Raw genomic sequence first — 15,830 nt, forward strand, 5'->3', positions numbered from 1 at the left:
AACTCTCCTTTAGTCTCCACTGGAGAGACCGCAGGTGAAGACGTCCATAAGGAACTAACTTCTTGACTGACGACAGGTGGCCGATCACGACTTGCCATTGCTGAGCTGCCTGTTCCTGCCGAGACAGGAACTGGTCGGCTGCCTCCCTGAATTTGCTGATCCGCAAGTCCGCGGGGACGACTTGGGCTGCTAACGTGTCGATCAGCATACCCAGGTACTTCATCCTCTGCTTGGGTTCGAGGTCGGACTTCTCGAAGTTTACCACGATCCCCAGATCGCGGCAGAACTTCAGGAGTCGATCCCTGTCCTGTAGCAACGGTGAGTGGGAGCTTGCCAGGACCAGCCAATCGTCGAGATACCTCAGAAGACGTATCCCGTGCGAATGGGCCCAAGCTGACACCAGAGTGAACACTCGCGTGAACACCTGTGGGGCAGTTGAGAGACCAAAGCAAAGTGCCCTGAATTGGTACACCATCCCGTCGAGGATGAAGCGGAGGTACTTTCTGGAGGACTGATGGATGGGTATTTGAAAATGCGCATCCTTCAAGTCCACCGAAAGCATGAAATCGTTCTCCCACCTGATGGAGTCGAGCACGGAGCGTGCCGTCTCCATCATGAACCGAGTCTGGCGAACAAATCGGTCCAGGGGAGAGAGATCTATCACCAGGCGCCAGCCCCCCCGAGGCCTTTTCCACCAGGAAAAGGCGGCTGTAGAAGTCCAGTGACCGATCCCTGACGATCTCTACAGCTCGTTTGTTCAGCATGGTCTTTGTCTCCTGTCGAAGAGCGATGTCCTTTGATGAACCCTGGACGTAGGTCTGAAGATGGACCGGGTTGGAGGTGAGGGGTGGCCAAGATTCGAAGGGTAGTAGATATCCCTCCCGAAGGACTTCTACTATCCAGGTCTCGGCACCATAGCGCTGCCATGTTGCCCAATGGCTCGCCAGGCAACCCCCCACTTCCGGCAGCAGGTGAGGGGGAACGCCGTCTCTAGCGTTTCCCGCCTCTCTTCGACTTCTTCCCTGCTCCCCCTCGAGAGAAGGAGGGCTGGGAGGAGGGCTGATGATGACCCCCCCTGGCAGAAGTTGAAGGAAGAGTCTTACCTCGGGGCTTAGACGGGGCAACCGTCTTAGCAGCCGAGGAAGCGCTAGCCAAACTCTTTGGTTTATCCGCAGTAGCTCTTCGGGACCCAAAACGACTCGAGCCGGGACGTGGGCTTGGATGGTGGGAGCGGCGATCCTTCCCCAAGGTCGTTGTGCTGACGAATCAGCGCAATGACCTCGGCAAAGTTACTCCTGGATCTCTGGAGTGACAGCGTCTTGAGGTAGTAGGACCGCGTCCAGTTTCCCCCCCCCCCCCCTCCCAGCAAAAAGAGGGCAGGCTCCCGAGACCCTCCTCCTTCAGAAGGAGGAACAGCATCAGACCCCTCTCGGTCTCCTCCTGTCACTTGCGCGTACGTCCTGGTCGATCCTAGGACCGTGCCTCGTGCGTATGGCGTCGTGACGGGATCGCGAGGGGCACACCCCTCACGATCACTCCTGGGTACCTCGCTCTTCCCGGCGTATCCCGAGGAAGTTGAAGGTACAGGAGAGGCAGACCTGACGCTCCCCCCTCGCTCACTGGCAGAACCAGTGTGCTTGGAGGGCTGCAGACGATCACCAACCCGCGGTGGGGATCGGTCTGCAGGCCTGGTCGCACCGCTCACCTGTGGCGAGCGGCTTGACTGAGCACGGCGACCCCGGTCCCGTGCGTCAGATGAGCTGCTGCTGGTCCCCCTATCCGCCCGGTCCCTATGGGAGCGGCGGTCAGGGGACCTGCAGAGATCACTGTCGCGGTGAGACCGGTGCGTGTCCTCACAGCGCGTCAAACCGCTGGTACCAGCCGAGGCTGGCACCAACGATCAGGGGGACCTCTTTCCAGCCTCGACCCGTGGCCGGTCAGAGACCGTCACGTCAACCTGAGTTACCAGCTGGTCGCTGCGAGAGGGACCGCTGGCCTGGCGAGAGTCACCCGAGCGGCTCTCACCCGCGTTCTGCTCCGTGCCGCGGTCCTGGCGCCAAGCAAACTCTGGCGTCAAAACTTTGGCTGCACGGTCTCCCGTGGGAGACCTTACACTCGGAACCTCTCGCGAACGAGAGGCCGAGCCGGTACCTGGCTTAGCGGCAGTGCCGCTAACACCAGGCGAGGAAGTACCGATGGTAGCCGGTACCCCTCTGGTCCCTGTCTTCTTCTTCCTTGCGGAAGGAGAGACGGGCCCTGTTCCCGAAGGAGCAGGAGGACCGCAGAAGGACCCCCCCCCCGTCCCACCGGAGTGGGACGGGCCCTTGTTCCCTTTAGAAGTTCCCGAAGGAGCCTTCTTAGGGGGGGAGGCGGCAGCCTTCTTCTTCTTCGGCTGGTAGCCTTAGAAGTCGAAGGGGAAGAGGCGGCTGCAGACGACGAAGACGACGACGACGGACACCTTCCTCTTCTTCTTCTTCTTCGTCAGCTCGCGCAGGACAGATGTCAGATCCTCCATCCAGGACGGAGCCGGGGCAATTGCCAAAGCAACACGGCCCGGCTGCAACCTGTCCGGAAGGACCGAGTCTGGGGCAGCAACACAGTGGACAGGAAACCGACGTGGGCAGGAGTGGGCACAGCAGGAACAGCGGGGGTAGCGGCAGGTACGGCAGGCAAGTCAGGTAACCCAGGAGGCTTAGCTTCAGTCCATCGAACATCCTGGGTACCGGTGGCAGGTCCAGGGGAGAGCTTTTCGGGCAGCGAAGTCTGGGGTCGGCAGCACAAAGAACCCAGGTGGAGCCGGACCACACCCCTCCTTGGTACGGCAGCGATCAGCCCTTGCACGGCGGCTGTCGGCGGTCACCGTCATCACGATGCGGGTGGTATACACAAGGTGAGGAGGGGTGGCGTAACCCTGGGTAGAGATGGTTGTTGTTGTGGTGGTCACCGCTCCATGGGTGACCGCCCCCGACCCCGCCAGACGCTGAACCAACCCCTGGATACTCGGCACGCCCTGCAGTCCCAGTGACGCCACACCATGCCCAAGGTCGTCTCTACGGAAGATGCAACTGCGGAAGCAACAGTCGGGTAAATCTGAGGGGTACCCTCTCGCTTGGGGGGGGGGGGGGGGGGGGGGACGGACCCCACCCCGAGCGGACGGAAGACCCCGAATACAATTGAACATCTGGGTAACGAGCGCCCTCCTCCACACTCAACGGATCGAGCGAGGAGAAGACTCCGAAAACCCCCCCGGAGGGAAAGGCGCCAAACGTGGGAGCTGAGCAGGGGGCAGGAAGGATGACGAGGTATCCGTCACCAAAGGAGTCGCTGGAGAGCTTTCCGACGACTCCTTGGCAGGCCTTCACTTCTTCCTACCCTCGTACAGCCCCACTGCGCCTCAGACCAATTAATACACACAATACATGGCTCGGCCCGAGAGCATTCACACCCTCGGCACCGAGTACACAATTCATGTGGATCCACATCAAAGAATGAGCGAAATCCGCCACATTTACGCCCCTCCAGCCCGGGACACACTCTACGGGCAACCGGGGGGCGCGGCGAAAGCTCCAATTCTTGATCCATAATTTATTCACTTAAAGAAAAATGAAAAAAGAATACTTACTGATTCACTTTCACTACCAAACAAAGCAGTCAAAGAGAAAATAATATCCAAGCATACGACGATGTAGCGGGCAGAGAGCGATGGCAAACAACATCCTCAGACCACACGGCGGAAAGCAAAAGTGATTCTTCACCTCCCAGGCGGGCGGCGCTTGCACTGTCGGACAAGCAGTTAACTACCGAACTCCCTTGTTCGAAGCTTATGACCGTTCCAGCTGCCACTAGTTACTTCCTATTGTTAAAGGACCGAGGGTTTGTATTACGTATCGGAACAAGTGGAGTGTTTACATCCGGGCAGGCTAGCCTGCCCCACGGTAGTTACTGCCTAATGCCCCACGGTAGTTACTGCCTAACCACCTTGTTCAAGATTCAACGGCCGTAATTCCAGCTACGCCATAAGTACTTTCCTTATGTTAAAGGACCGAGGGTTTGTATTACGTGTCGGAACAAACACACAACTCAGCTGAATATCAATGCCTTCAACCAACTGCTCCCGAAACTACTGACCGTCACAGGCTTTAACCCAAGACTGACTAAAAACTACCTCAAAACACAGAACTCCAACAACTAACAGCACCAGCAGACAACCCAGAACTCACCAACAGCCAATCTCTCACTCACACACACACACACACACAGACATTGTCAAATGGAACTCCATAACTCCTCCATAAGAGGGCTTAACTGCCTCTAGACCGCTTACATGTTACATATTACATTACCTGGTCAGCGCCGTGAGACGATTCAGCAAGGGTCTCCATTGCCCCACCTTCTTCATCCGGGATAGCATCTGGGCTGACGTCATCTCTCCCGACACCAGCCTCCATGACAGTGCCTTCTCCATCCGTGATCACCGGCTCGCCCCCACCGAACAGCCTAGTAAATAGCACACTGCTCTCATGACTGGCTTTCTTAAATCCCCAATGTTTGAAATCCCATAAAAGGAAAAAAGCTTAAGTTTTATTTTTGTAAAGCTTAATCCTTCTATTTTACTTGTGCTAGACCACTCAGGACAGTAGTGATTGATAAAAATAATCATGAATACAGTGTAAAGAAGTCTTGAATCTACCTATCAAGAGGGCACCTCTCACGAGAGGAACACCTTTTTCAGCACGTCATAAGGTCACTAGCAGTCTCAAGACACCAGTTTGAAAGGCCCCATAAAACAAAAGACTTGTGGTAACGAAACAGACACTTTTTTCATATTCTGCCGATATCCCAAACTTTGCAGTTCAGACATTCAAACAATAACCAATAAAATCAGGAAGTAGTATATATGTCTCTCATCAAATGAGGCCATTCTTTTTAACTTCAGCTAAAAAATCACAATTTGTTGTAAATTGTATTTTTCCTAACTATACAACCCTGAGGTCCTTTAACATATGGAATGTAATCAGCGCCAGCTGGAACTGGTCGTAAGCTTTTGAACAAGGAGGTTCGGTAGTTAACTGCTTGTCCGGTAGTCGGGCGTCCGGCCGACTGGGAGGTGAAGCTTCATTTTACTTTAGGCCCAGGAACAGAGTGAGGGGTGGCATGAGGTGGGACTATGTGTAAAGGACCTCAGGTTTGTAGAGTTAGGAAAAATACAATTTACAACTAATTGTAATTTGTTCCAACACCTAATACAAACCCTCGGTCCTTTAACATATGGAAGACTCACTTATTGGTGGGTGGAATCTGAGTCTTATGAACAGACTGGTGTTCGTCCGACCTTGGTTCCCTCCCTGGTCGTAAGAGCAGAGGGAGGGATCCTAGCCTCTGCCCAGCTGATTGGGGTGTGCACCGCAGGATCAGTGGGCAGACCTCTGGACCAAATTCATAAGAGGGAGGCAAGCGTGCCTCTTATGAACAGCAAGGAAGAACTAGTTCCTACTTCAAGAGCCAAATAAGGTGATGGGTTTGTCTCTTGTTGGCATCCACTCCCCCCCTTGTTAAGGGAGTGGTGGATAACCGCTCCTATCCCTACTGAAAGGGATAGGACGGAGCTCAGTCGCGTAGCTTACCTGCATCGGCCTCCTGTCCAGCGTAGTGACAACTGCAGCCCTCTGCCTACAGGTAGAGGAGAGAAAGGGGGAGGAAGAGAAGCCAGTCACACACTCATTTGCTCGCCCAATCACGCAGTCACACAAGGATGCGATGCTGTTCTGTCCGCTTAGGAACTGGGTAAGCTACACAACTTATTGAGCAGCCACCACGGGTCCCAAGGAAAAGGTGTCCAAGGACCTGTGGACGATATCCCGAAGATAAAAAGATGTAAAGGTGGTCTGGTTGGCCCAAAACCCCTGCCTTCAACACCTGTGCCACGGAGTTCTTGCAGAATGCAAGGGTTGGACCAATACCTGACTTTGTGGGCTCTCAGACAAAGGGTACCGGTGTTGTCACTCCTATCCGAAGCGTACGCTTTCCTGATCACCTCACGAAGCCAGAAAGAAAGTGTGTTCTTGGGCACCTCCTTCTTGGTAACCCCAGTGCTAACGAAGAGGTGTCGACACTCAGGCCTGAGGTGACGAGTTCTCTTCAGATAACGCCGTAGCACCCTCACAGGACAAAGCAGCATCTCATCCGCATCATTGTCGGTGAAGTCCTTCAAGGAGGGGATCGTGAATGACTCGAACCGGTCGTCAGGGACCAAAGGGTTCTGAGTCTTCGGGACGAAATCAAGCGTCACAGATCCCCATCCTCTCGTGTGCTTAACATCGAAGGAAAGACCATGAAGTTCCCTTACTCTCTTCACCGATGTCAGGGCCAGCAGAAAGATGGCCTTGACCGTCAGATCCCTGTCTAACGACTACCGGATCCTAAGGACGAGAGTCACATCCCACCTTAGGGGCCTGAGTTCCCTGGGTGGGCAAGACCTCTCGAAGCTCTTCATCAGGAGGAAGATCTCCATGGAGGTGATGTCCACTCCCCGCAGCTTAAGGACTAGGGCCAGGGCGGCTCTGTAGCCTTTCACTGCGGAGACGGAGAGGAGCTTCTCTCGGCGAAGGAAGACGAGGAAATCCGCTACCTGCTGAAGTGGCTTTGAGAGGAGAGAGACCCCGTCCATGACACCAACCACAGAAGACGGACCACTTCCCCTGGTGCACAGCTGCAGAGGACTGCCTGAGGTACCCAGCCACCTCTGTTGCTGCTCGGCGAGAAAAGCCTCTCGCTCGCAAGAGATGGTGGATAACAGCTAGACGTGAAGAGACAGAGACCAAACCGATCGGGTTGGCTGTACCGTTCCACGGGTGGCTGGCACAGGAGGTTGTGCCAGTGGGGAACCTCTCTCGGTGCTTCGGTGAGAAGAGCCAGCAGGTCCGGATACCAAACAGCCTGAGGCCATTTGGGTGCCACCAGAATCATCCGAAGATTAACAGTGACCAGCACCCTGCTGATCACCTTGTAAATCAGACAGAACGGGGGAAAGGCGTACATGAAGAGGTTGTCCCACAGATGTTTTAGAGCGTCCTCTGCAGCTGCCCATGGGTCCGGCACAACTGAGTAGGAAACCTCGAGTTTTCTGTTGTGCCAGGTGGCGAACAGATCCACGACTGGACGCCCCCACAGGTCGAAGAACCTTTCCGCCACGTCTGAGTGAAGGGACCATTCAGTCCCTATCACCTGATTCCGACGGCTGAGCTTGTCTGCCACTACGTTCCTCTTGCCTGTAATGTATCGGGCCGACAGCTCTACCGAGTGAGCTACCATCCGATCGTGCACCTGCATCGTGGTGTTGTTGCTCATCAACACCGCTGAATGTCCCACCACACGCTCCTGGAACTCTTGGGGAGCGAAGAATGCTGCCTTGAGCTCCAGGACGTTGATGTGAAGGTGCTTGTCACGATGGTCCCACACACCTGCAGCCAGCAACTCCTCCAGGTGTGCGCCCCCATCCCTCGGTCGACGCGTCTGAGAACAGCAGCATCTCCAGGGGGGAGGGGGCCGCGCAAAGGGGCACTCCTCATACGAGGTTCCCGTCGTCCAGCCGTCAGGCTAGGTCCTGCCTCACCTCCTCCATGAGGGACACGGGGAAGTAAGGTGGGTCTCTTGCCTGTGACCAACTCTCCTTTAGCCTCCACTGAAGATACCGCAGGTGAAGATGCCCGTGAGGGACTAACTTCTCGAGAGACGACAGGTGACCGATCACGACCTGCCACTGCTGAGCTGGCTGCTCCTGTAGGGACAGGAACCGTCCGGCTGCCTCCCTGAACCTGCTGATCCGCGAGTCTGCGGGGAAGACTCGCCCTACTACTGTGTCGATCAGCATGCCCAGGTACTTCATCCTCTGCTTGGGCTCGAGATATGACTTCTCGAAGTTCACCACGATCCCAAGATTGCAGCAGAACTCGAGGAGTCGATCCCTGTCCTGTAGCAACTGCGAGCAGGAGCTCGCCAGGACCAGCCAATCGTCGAGATACCTCAGAAGACGTATCCTTACCGAATGGGCCCAAGCCGACACCAGAGTGAACACTCGCGTGAGCACCTGTGGGGCGGTTGAGAGACCGAAACAAAGTGCCCTGAATTGGTACACCGTCCTGTTGAGGATGAAGCGGAGGTACTTCCTGGAGGACTGGTGGATGGGTATCTGGAAATACGCATCCTTCAGGTCCACAGAAAGCATGAAGTCATTCTCCCTGATAGAATCGAGCACTGAGCAAGTCGTTTCCATCGTGAACCAAGTCTGGCGAACGAATTGGTTCAAAGGCGAGAGATCTATCACCGGGCGCCAGCCCCCCGATGACTTCTCCACAAGGAAAAGTCGGCTGTAGAAGCCCGGTGACTGATCCTATACGATCTCCACAGCTTGTTTGCTCAGCATGGCTTCCACTTCTTGCCTTAGCGCTACTTCCCTGGCAGAACCGGGAACGTACATCTGTAGATGGACCGGATTGGAGGTGAGGGGTGGCTGCGACTCGAAGGGTAGTAGGTATCCCTCCCGAAGGACATCCACTATCCAGGTCTCGGCTCTGTAGCGCTGCCAAGTTACCCAATGGCTCGCCAGGCACCTCCCACTTCCAGCAGCAGGTGAGGGGGAATGCCATCCCTAGCGTTTCCCCCTCTTCAACTTCTTCCCGGATCCTCCTCTGGAGAAGGAGAGCTGACGGTCACTCCTTACTGTAGAAGTCGAAGGCTGGATCTTTCTTCTCGGCTTCGACGAGGCCATCATCTTAGCCGCAGAGGAAGCACTAGCTGAGCTCTTTGGCTTAGCAGCAGTGGCTCGAGGCTGCCCAGTCGCCTTCAAGACTGCCTGGTGGACTAAGCGGTCACTGTCCTCAGTGCGCCGCTGCTCCACCACAGCGTCCACCATCTCTCTAGGGAAGAAAGCAGGGGAATCCAGCACCAGTCCGTTCCTCAGACCCAAAGCTGCTTTGTGCCCTGCCGACCTGGTCACTCGATGTGAGGCGACTGCGTTCCCACGACGTCCTCAGGAACAACCAGGTTGGCCCACAGGTTGGCCGTCTGGCGGGCCAGGTAGAATAGCCCTACCTCCAGACAGGCACAGTCTCCCGAAAGCCAGGTCTCCTTCGGGAGTGATGTTTCCCGAGGAGGCCACGACCTTCGACACTGTGAGGGACCACAGGTGCAGCCAGAAGACTGCTTGGAACACTGCCATGGCAGTTGACTCGAAGGCCAATGCCTCTTTCTGTGAGAACCAGAGGTTCTCAGCCAGCAGGTGCTGAAGAGAGACACCCGGAGTTAGCCTAGCCAGCTCCGGGTTAACCTGTTTGGGCAGCAGCGGGTCCTCTGATGGCACGTAGAAGTGCCTCTGTCGCTGTAGAGGAGGGGGAAGCAGCTTGGACGACCTGCCAGACCGAAGTGATCCCTCCTGTCCGGAGACGAGAGAGTCCACCTGGCCCAGAATGCTGTCGGCCAAGGCTGATCGGGGTAGACCCACCGTCATCCTGGGTTCCCTCTTGGGACCCCAGAACGACTCCAGCCTAAATGTAGGCTCGGAGGGCGGGAGCACCGATCCTTCCCCGAGGTCATTGTGCTGACGAATCAGCGCGATAACCTCAGCGAAAGACCTCTGGATCTCGGGAGTGACTGCGTCCTGAGGGGGGAGGAACCACGACACACCCCTCTTGGTCCCTTCCAACCACTTGGGCGTACGATCTGGTCGGTCCCAGGACCATGCCAGGTTCATAGGCCCTCGTGGAGGGACTGCGAGAAGCGCACTCTTCGCGGTTGCTCCTAATCACCTCGTTCTTCCCGGTGTAGCCTGAGGAGATTGAAGGGATAAGAGGAAAACCTGACGCTCCCCCCATGCCCACCGGCAGAACCGGTGCGCTGGGGGGGCTGCAGGTGATCGCCAACCCGAGGTGACGATCGAGCTGCAGGCCTAGTCGTGAGTCGTGAGGTCTCCCTGGGAAGAACCGCTGGACCGAGAACGGTAGCGACGGTCCCGAGCGTCAGGAGAGCTGCTACCAGTTACCCTATCCGTCCAGTCCCAGTGGCGACGGTCAGGGGACCGGCAGAGTCCACTGTCGCGTTGGGAGCGTGGCCTGTCCTCACGGCGCGTCACGGACCGAGGGGACCTCTTCCTCACCTCAACCCGCGTATGGTCTGGGGGGACCATCGCGTCAAACCTGGGAACCGGCGGATTGCCACAAGAGCGATCGCTGGCCTGGCAGGAGTTGCCCAAGCAACTGCCACCAGTCTTCCGCTCCGTGCCTGGACCCTGGCTGTATGGTCACCCACGGGCGACCGTACACTTGGTGCCTCTCGCGAAATAGTGGCCGAGACGGTACTTGGCGTCAAGGAGGTACCAGTGTTAGCCGGTACCCCTCCGGTCCCCGTCTTCTTCCTTGCAGAATGAGCGACAGGCCCCGTTCCCGAAGGAACAGGAGGACCAGCGAAAGCCCCAACTGTCCCACCGGAGTGGGACAGACCCTCAGAGGTCTCTGAGCGAGACTTCTTAGGCGGGGAGGAGACTACCTTCTTCTTCCTCGGCTGTGGGGCTTTGGAAGTCGAAGGGAAGAGGCGGCTGCAGACGACGACAAAACCTCCCTCTTCTTCCTCTTCTTCGTCAGCTTCCTCAGGACCATCGTCAGGTCCTCCATCCAGGACGGAGCTGGAGCAGTTGCCGAAGCAACAGGGTCCAGCTGCAACTGTCCAGAGGGACCTGCGGTGGGGGCAGCAATACCCCGGGCTGGAGCGACAGCGGTAGGAACTGGTACAGGAGCAACAGCAACAGGAACTGGTGGGAGTACAGGAGCCAGCGTCATCACCAGTACTGGCGGCAGGTCAAGCGGGGAGCTCTTGGGACACCGAAAGTCAGGGGCTGGGGCGAGGGCAGCGAAACCAGGCGGCAGGGTGACCTCCCTCCTCTGCAAACCCAGCAGCGGAGCCTGGACTGCAGCTGTCGGGGTAACCGTAGCCACGTGCTGAGTGTACACCAGGTGGGGAAGAGCAGCGTAACCCGGCGTCAACACCGTTGTTGTGGTCGATGTCTCTGGTCCATGGGTGACTGGCCTGGATCCACGCGTCGCTAGATGGTACAGCAGCCCCTGAATGCTCGGTGTACCTGGGAGCCCAAGAGAGTACCAGACCTGTCCAAGATCGCCACCCACGGCATGCACACCTGAGGAGGGAAAGGTCAGGTTAATGTGGGGGGGGGGGGGTTCCCTGCTCGCCCAGGGGGGAAATCTCCCACCCCGAGCGAACGGAAGACCCCGAATACAGCTGAATGCTGAGGTGCCGCGTGCCCTCCTCTACGCTCGACTGGTCAAGCGAAGAGAAGGACTGCGAAACGCCCCCCGAAGGGAAAGGAGCTGAGACGGAGGAAGGAAAGAGGAAGACGTGTCCGTGACCAGAGGAGTCGCTGGAGAGCCCTCTGACGACTCCTTGGCCGGCTTACGCGCCTTCTTCCTCCCCTCGTATCGCTCCCACTGCTCCCCCGACCACAATACACATAAATCACAACGGTAGGGTGCTGAGAGCATTCACGCCCTCGACACCCAACCCAAGTTACATAGGTCATGAGGGTCTACCTCCACAAGAGACCTACAGGCCCCACACTTACGGCCCTCCACACTAGGGCACAATCTGCAGCTGACAGGGGGGAGGGGTCTCTCTGGCTCGCGAGAATCCTTATCACACGATTCACGAGCAAAAATCAATAATCAAAAAATTACAAGTACTTACAAGTTTCCACCACAAGCACTCAGTAAAAGGGAAAGTTGAGAAAAAATGCTTCTTAACAAAGTAGCAAAGCATACGACACAGCGGGCAGAGCGGCGAATAGCAAGTCTTCTTCCGATGGTGGGCGAAAGCAAAGTGAAGCTTCACCTCCCAGTCGGCCGGGACGCCCGACTACCGGACAAGTAGTTAACTACCAAACCTCCTTGTTCAAATGCTTACGACAGGTTCCAGCTGGCGCTGATTACATTCCATATGTTAAAAGGACCGAGGGTTTGTATTACGTGTCGGAACAAATCTGGAACTTTCATGTACATGTAACCAGCTTCAAGACCCTGAAAATCATGATGCGTCGTTGCCTATGACAAGAATTCAATGTCTCGACCACCCATGGTTTGAATAACCATTATTAACTCTGGCTGCTTCAAGTGAGACAATGTAATAAACATTTACTGCTTCTTTCCATAACAAATGCACTATCTAGCTAATATATTGCAGGATCTATTAACAATTCTTTACTTCCTAGGCAAATTGCATAAGATTCAAGTTGTGTGTGGATAAAATAATGACAACTAAGGCTCAATAAGTTCAACGACCAAAATTAGACAAAATAATAAGTTACAATTATGAAGGCATTCTCCAACTCCAATACCAATATAGAGGCTTTCAACTATAAAGCTTTGCACATTCTCCATCAACAGCAAAACAGGATAAAGACTTACATATCGATGTCAGAACCCAGTGTACCAAGGAATTCCAGCTGCCTTTGTTGTAGGCGTTCCTCCTTCTCGTAACTCTGTTCCACGCTGTAGTCCTCACCTGAGAATAGACACTCAATGAGTTAGTGAATGTCACTTTGCATCTGTACATGTTACAAAAGCCATTTTAGTCCAGAAATATGAGAAATCTAAGCTAGAACTCTAAGGGTAAACTTGATTCACTAACAAAAAGAGGTATCGGTGTTACAGTACAAAAATATCAACTGGAAAATAACAATAAATAATGAAGGAACCATCTCATATCCTGTTTATCAAATGCCGATCAATCGCATATATATGTATGACTGGAAAACACTACAGTTTACCATCTAGAGGACACACTACATGACTGGAAGACACTACAGTTTACCATCTAGAGCAGGGCTCTCCAAACTAAGGCCCGCGGGCCACATCCGGCCCGCCAAACAAATCCCTGTGTGGTGGCCTTGAAAAAATAATTACTGCACGACTGGCATCGTTGAATTATTCAATGCTGAAAATCTTCCACCTCAATTTCAAATGGAAATTATTGATCTCCAGGCAGATGACAGACTGAAAGATAAGTATAGAGAAGGAAATCTGATCGAGTTGTATAAATGCCTGCAGCCAGATCAGTTTCCAAATTTGATAAAGTTTGCTTGTAGTTTTGTGTCCATTTTTGGTACAACATACTTGTGTGAAACAAACACATTTTCCAAAATGAAGTATGTGAAATCTAACTATCGAGCAAATTGTCTGATGATCATTTGAAAATCAATTCTTACAATTGGCTAATCTAATCTGGAACCTGATTTCAATGAAATTTTGAAGTCAAAACGTCAGTATCATTCGTCACACTAATTTGGTTGCATAAAATTAACCCTTAAACGCCGACTGAACGTATTTTACGTCGACATTTTTTGTCTCTAGGGTGCCGACTGGACGTATTTTACATCGACATACAAAAGTTATTTTTTAAAATTCGCGGAAAAAATACTTTTAGGCCTACCAGCCAAAAACTCTTGAATCACGTGCCGTTGGGGGATGCTGGAGTTCACAGATCAAGGTGTTTTTTGTGTTACAATCGTTACGCAGGCGCGCAAGCGCGAATTTCTTTCTTGCCGCACTAAAAGTATCTGTGACACATCTCGGAAATTATTTTGTCACATTGACATAATTTTTGTACCATTTTAAATTAGCCGTTACATGGAGTATTATATATGAAAATGTGCGCATTTTTATGTAGAATACAATAAAAAAAATACCCATCATTGCAGCTTTTATCAGTTTTGAGATATTTTCATATAAATAACGATAAGTGCCAAAATTTCAACCTTCGGTCAACTTTGACTCTACCGAAATGGTCGAAAATGCAATTGTAAGCTAAAACTCTTATATTTAATAATATTCAATCATTTACCTTAATTTTGCAACTAATTGGAAGTCTCTAGCACAATATTTCGATTTATGATGAATTTAGGAAAAAACTTTTTCCTTACGTCCTGCGCGGTAACTCTTCCAAAAAAAAATCATACAGCGATTGTGGTAATGTTTGCACCATTTAAAATTAGCCGTTACATAAAGTTTTATATAGGTGGAAATGTGCGCAATTTCATGCGCAATACAACTAAAAACAAACCATGGTTGTGGCTTTTATCAATTTTGAAATATTTTCATATAAAAAATGATAAGTGACAAATTTTCAACCTTCGGGTCAACTTTGACTCTACTGAAATGGTCAAAAAACGCAATTGTAAGCTAAAACGCTTATATTTCTAGTAATATTCAATCATTTACCTTCATTTTGCAACAAATTGGAATTCTCTAGCACAATATTTCGTCATTTATGGTGAATTTATGAAAAAAATAACATTTTATCTTTACGTCCGCGCAGTAAGTAACTCTTCCGAAAACAAAAAATCATACGTGCAATGGTGGTAATGTTTGCACTTTTTAAATTAGACGTTACATAAAGTTTTATATATGAAAATGTGTGCAATTTGTTTCATGTAAAATACAACAATAAATAATTGAAGGTTGTAGCTTTTCTCATTTTTGCAAATGAAATATTTTCCATATAAATCACGATAAATAGAAAAAAAACCACGTTCGGAATCAAATTGACTCTGCCGAAATGGTCGAAAAACGCAATTGTAAGCTAAAACTCTTACAGTCTAGTAATATTCAGTCATTTATCTTCATCTTGAAACAAATTTGATTTGAAGTCTCTAGCACAATATTAAATTTATGGTGAATTAAAAAAAAACTTTCCTTCCCTCCGCGCGCGGACTCTCAGCCACAGATCTCCGAAATATGTACGTCCCACTTCTCGGAATATTTGCTCCGTTTCATATTAGGCATTTCACAGAGTTTTTATATAGAAAATGTGTGCAATTTCATGTAGAATAAAACTAAAAATATTTGAAGGTTGTAGCTTTTCTAATTTCCGAAATAATTGCATATAAAAAAATATATATAAAAAATTTGACATTCGGTCAACTCATCAGATGGTCAAAAAACTGCAATTGTAAGCTAATACTCTTACAGTATAGTAATATTCAATCATTTGTCTTCATTTGAAAGAAATTGCAAGTCTCTAGGACAATATTTAGATTTATGGTGAATTTTGAAAAAAATATGTTTACGTCCGCACGTTACGAATTCATGCATTATTGTGATAATATTTTCTCTGTATTGCTTTTATCATTTTACAATGTGTTATATACCAAAATGATCGCAATTTAGTGTACATTACAAAAAAAAAGTAACTTGTTACCTTTAACCGTTTTGCGCACAGCGCGATTTGAATACAATTATATATGAAATTTTGTTTTTGCGCTACCATATATTGCATTATTTATATATGATAATGAATAATCATTTCTGACGGTTGCATACTAAACTTCAGCCAATGAAAAAAAAGGAGCCAAAAATGAACTCTTAATCTTGAAAACTAAGCGCGCTGTGATTTTTTGAAAAAAATATTTTTTCTGCTTCCGCGCTCACTCTGAAACACCTCCGGCACACGGGAGACAATTTTTATTTTACCACTTCGGCGTTTAAGGGTTAAAGGCAAGAATCTATTTAGTTTACCCTGATTTTTTCCAACAAGATATGTTTTAATTTTTCCATGTTTATACTCTAATATTTGAGGAAATTAAATTACTGGCACGGACTTGTTTTTTTTTTCTTTTTTTTTCCTTTGGCCCGCATAAATGTGGGAAATATATAATGTGGCCCTTACATTGAAAAGTTTGGAGACCCCTGATATAGAGGACACACTAAAAGTTCTTGACTTATCTCAAGACAAAATTAGGCCTAGGTCCAATTACATCTATATGATATCAGCTC

The 15,830-nt window shown here is 51.1% G+C and overlaps 1 protein-coding gene across 1 annotated transcript in view; it reads right to left on the bottom strand.

Moving 5' to 3' along the window:
- LOC135205268 (uncharacterized) overlaps positions 1 to 15,830 on the bottom strand; it is a 109,683-nt gene that overhangs the window by 29,744 nt on the left and 64,109 nt on the right. Inside the window, 2 exon segments of the mRNA XM_064235633.1 lie at positions 4,344 to 4,512; positions 12,465 to 12,561. Of these exon segments, the coding sequence (XP_064091703.1) occupies positions 4,344 to 4,512; positions 12,465 to 12,561 (266 nt within the window).

The sequence above is a fragment of the Macrobrachium nipponense genome, chromosome 49 (assembly GCF_015104395.2).
Source record: "Macrobrachium nipponense isolate FS-2020 chromosome 49, ASM1510439v2, whole genome shotgun sequence".
Taxonomy (NCBI): Eukaryota; Metazoa; Arthropoda; class Malacostraca; order Decapoda; family Palaemonidae; genus Macrobrachium; species Macrobrachium nipponense.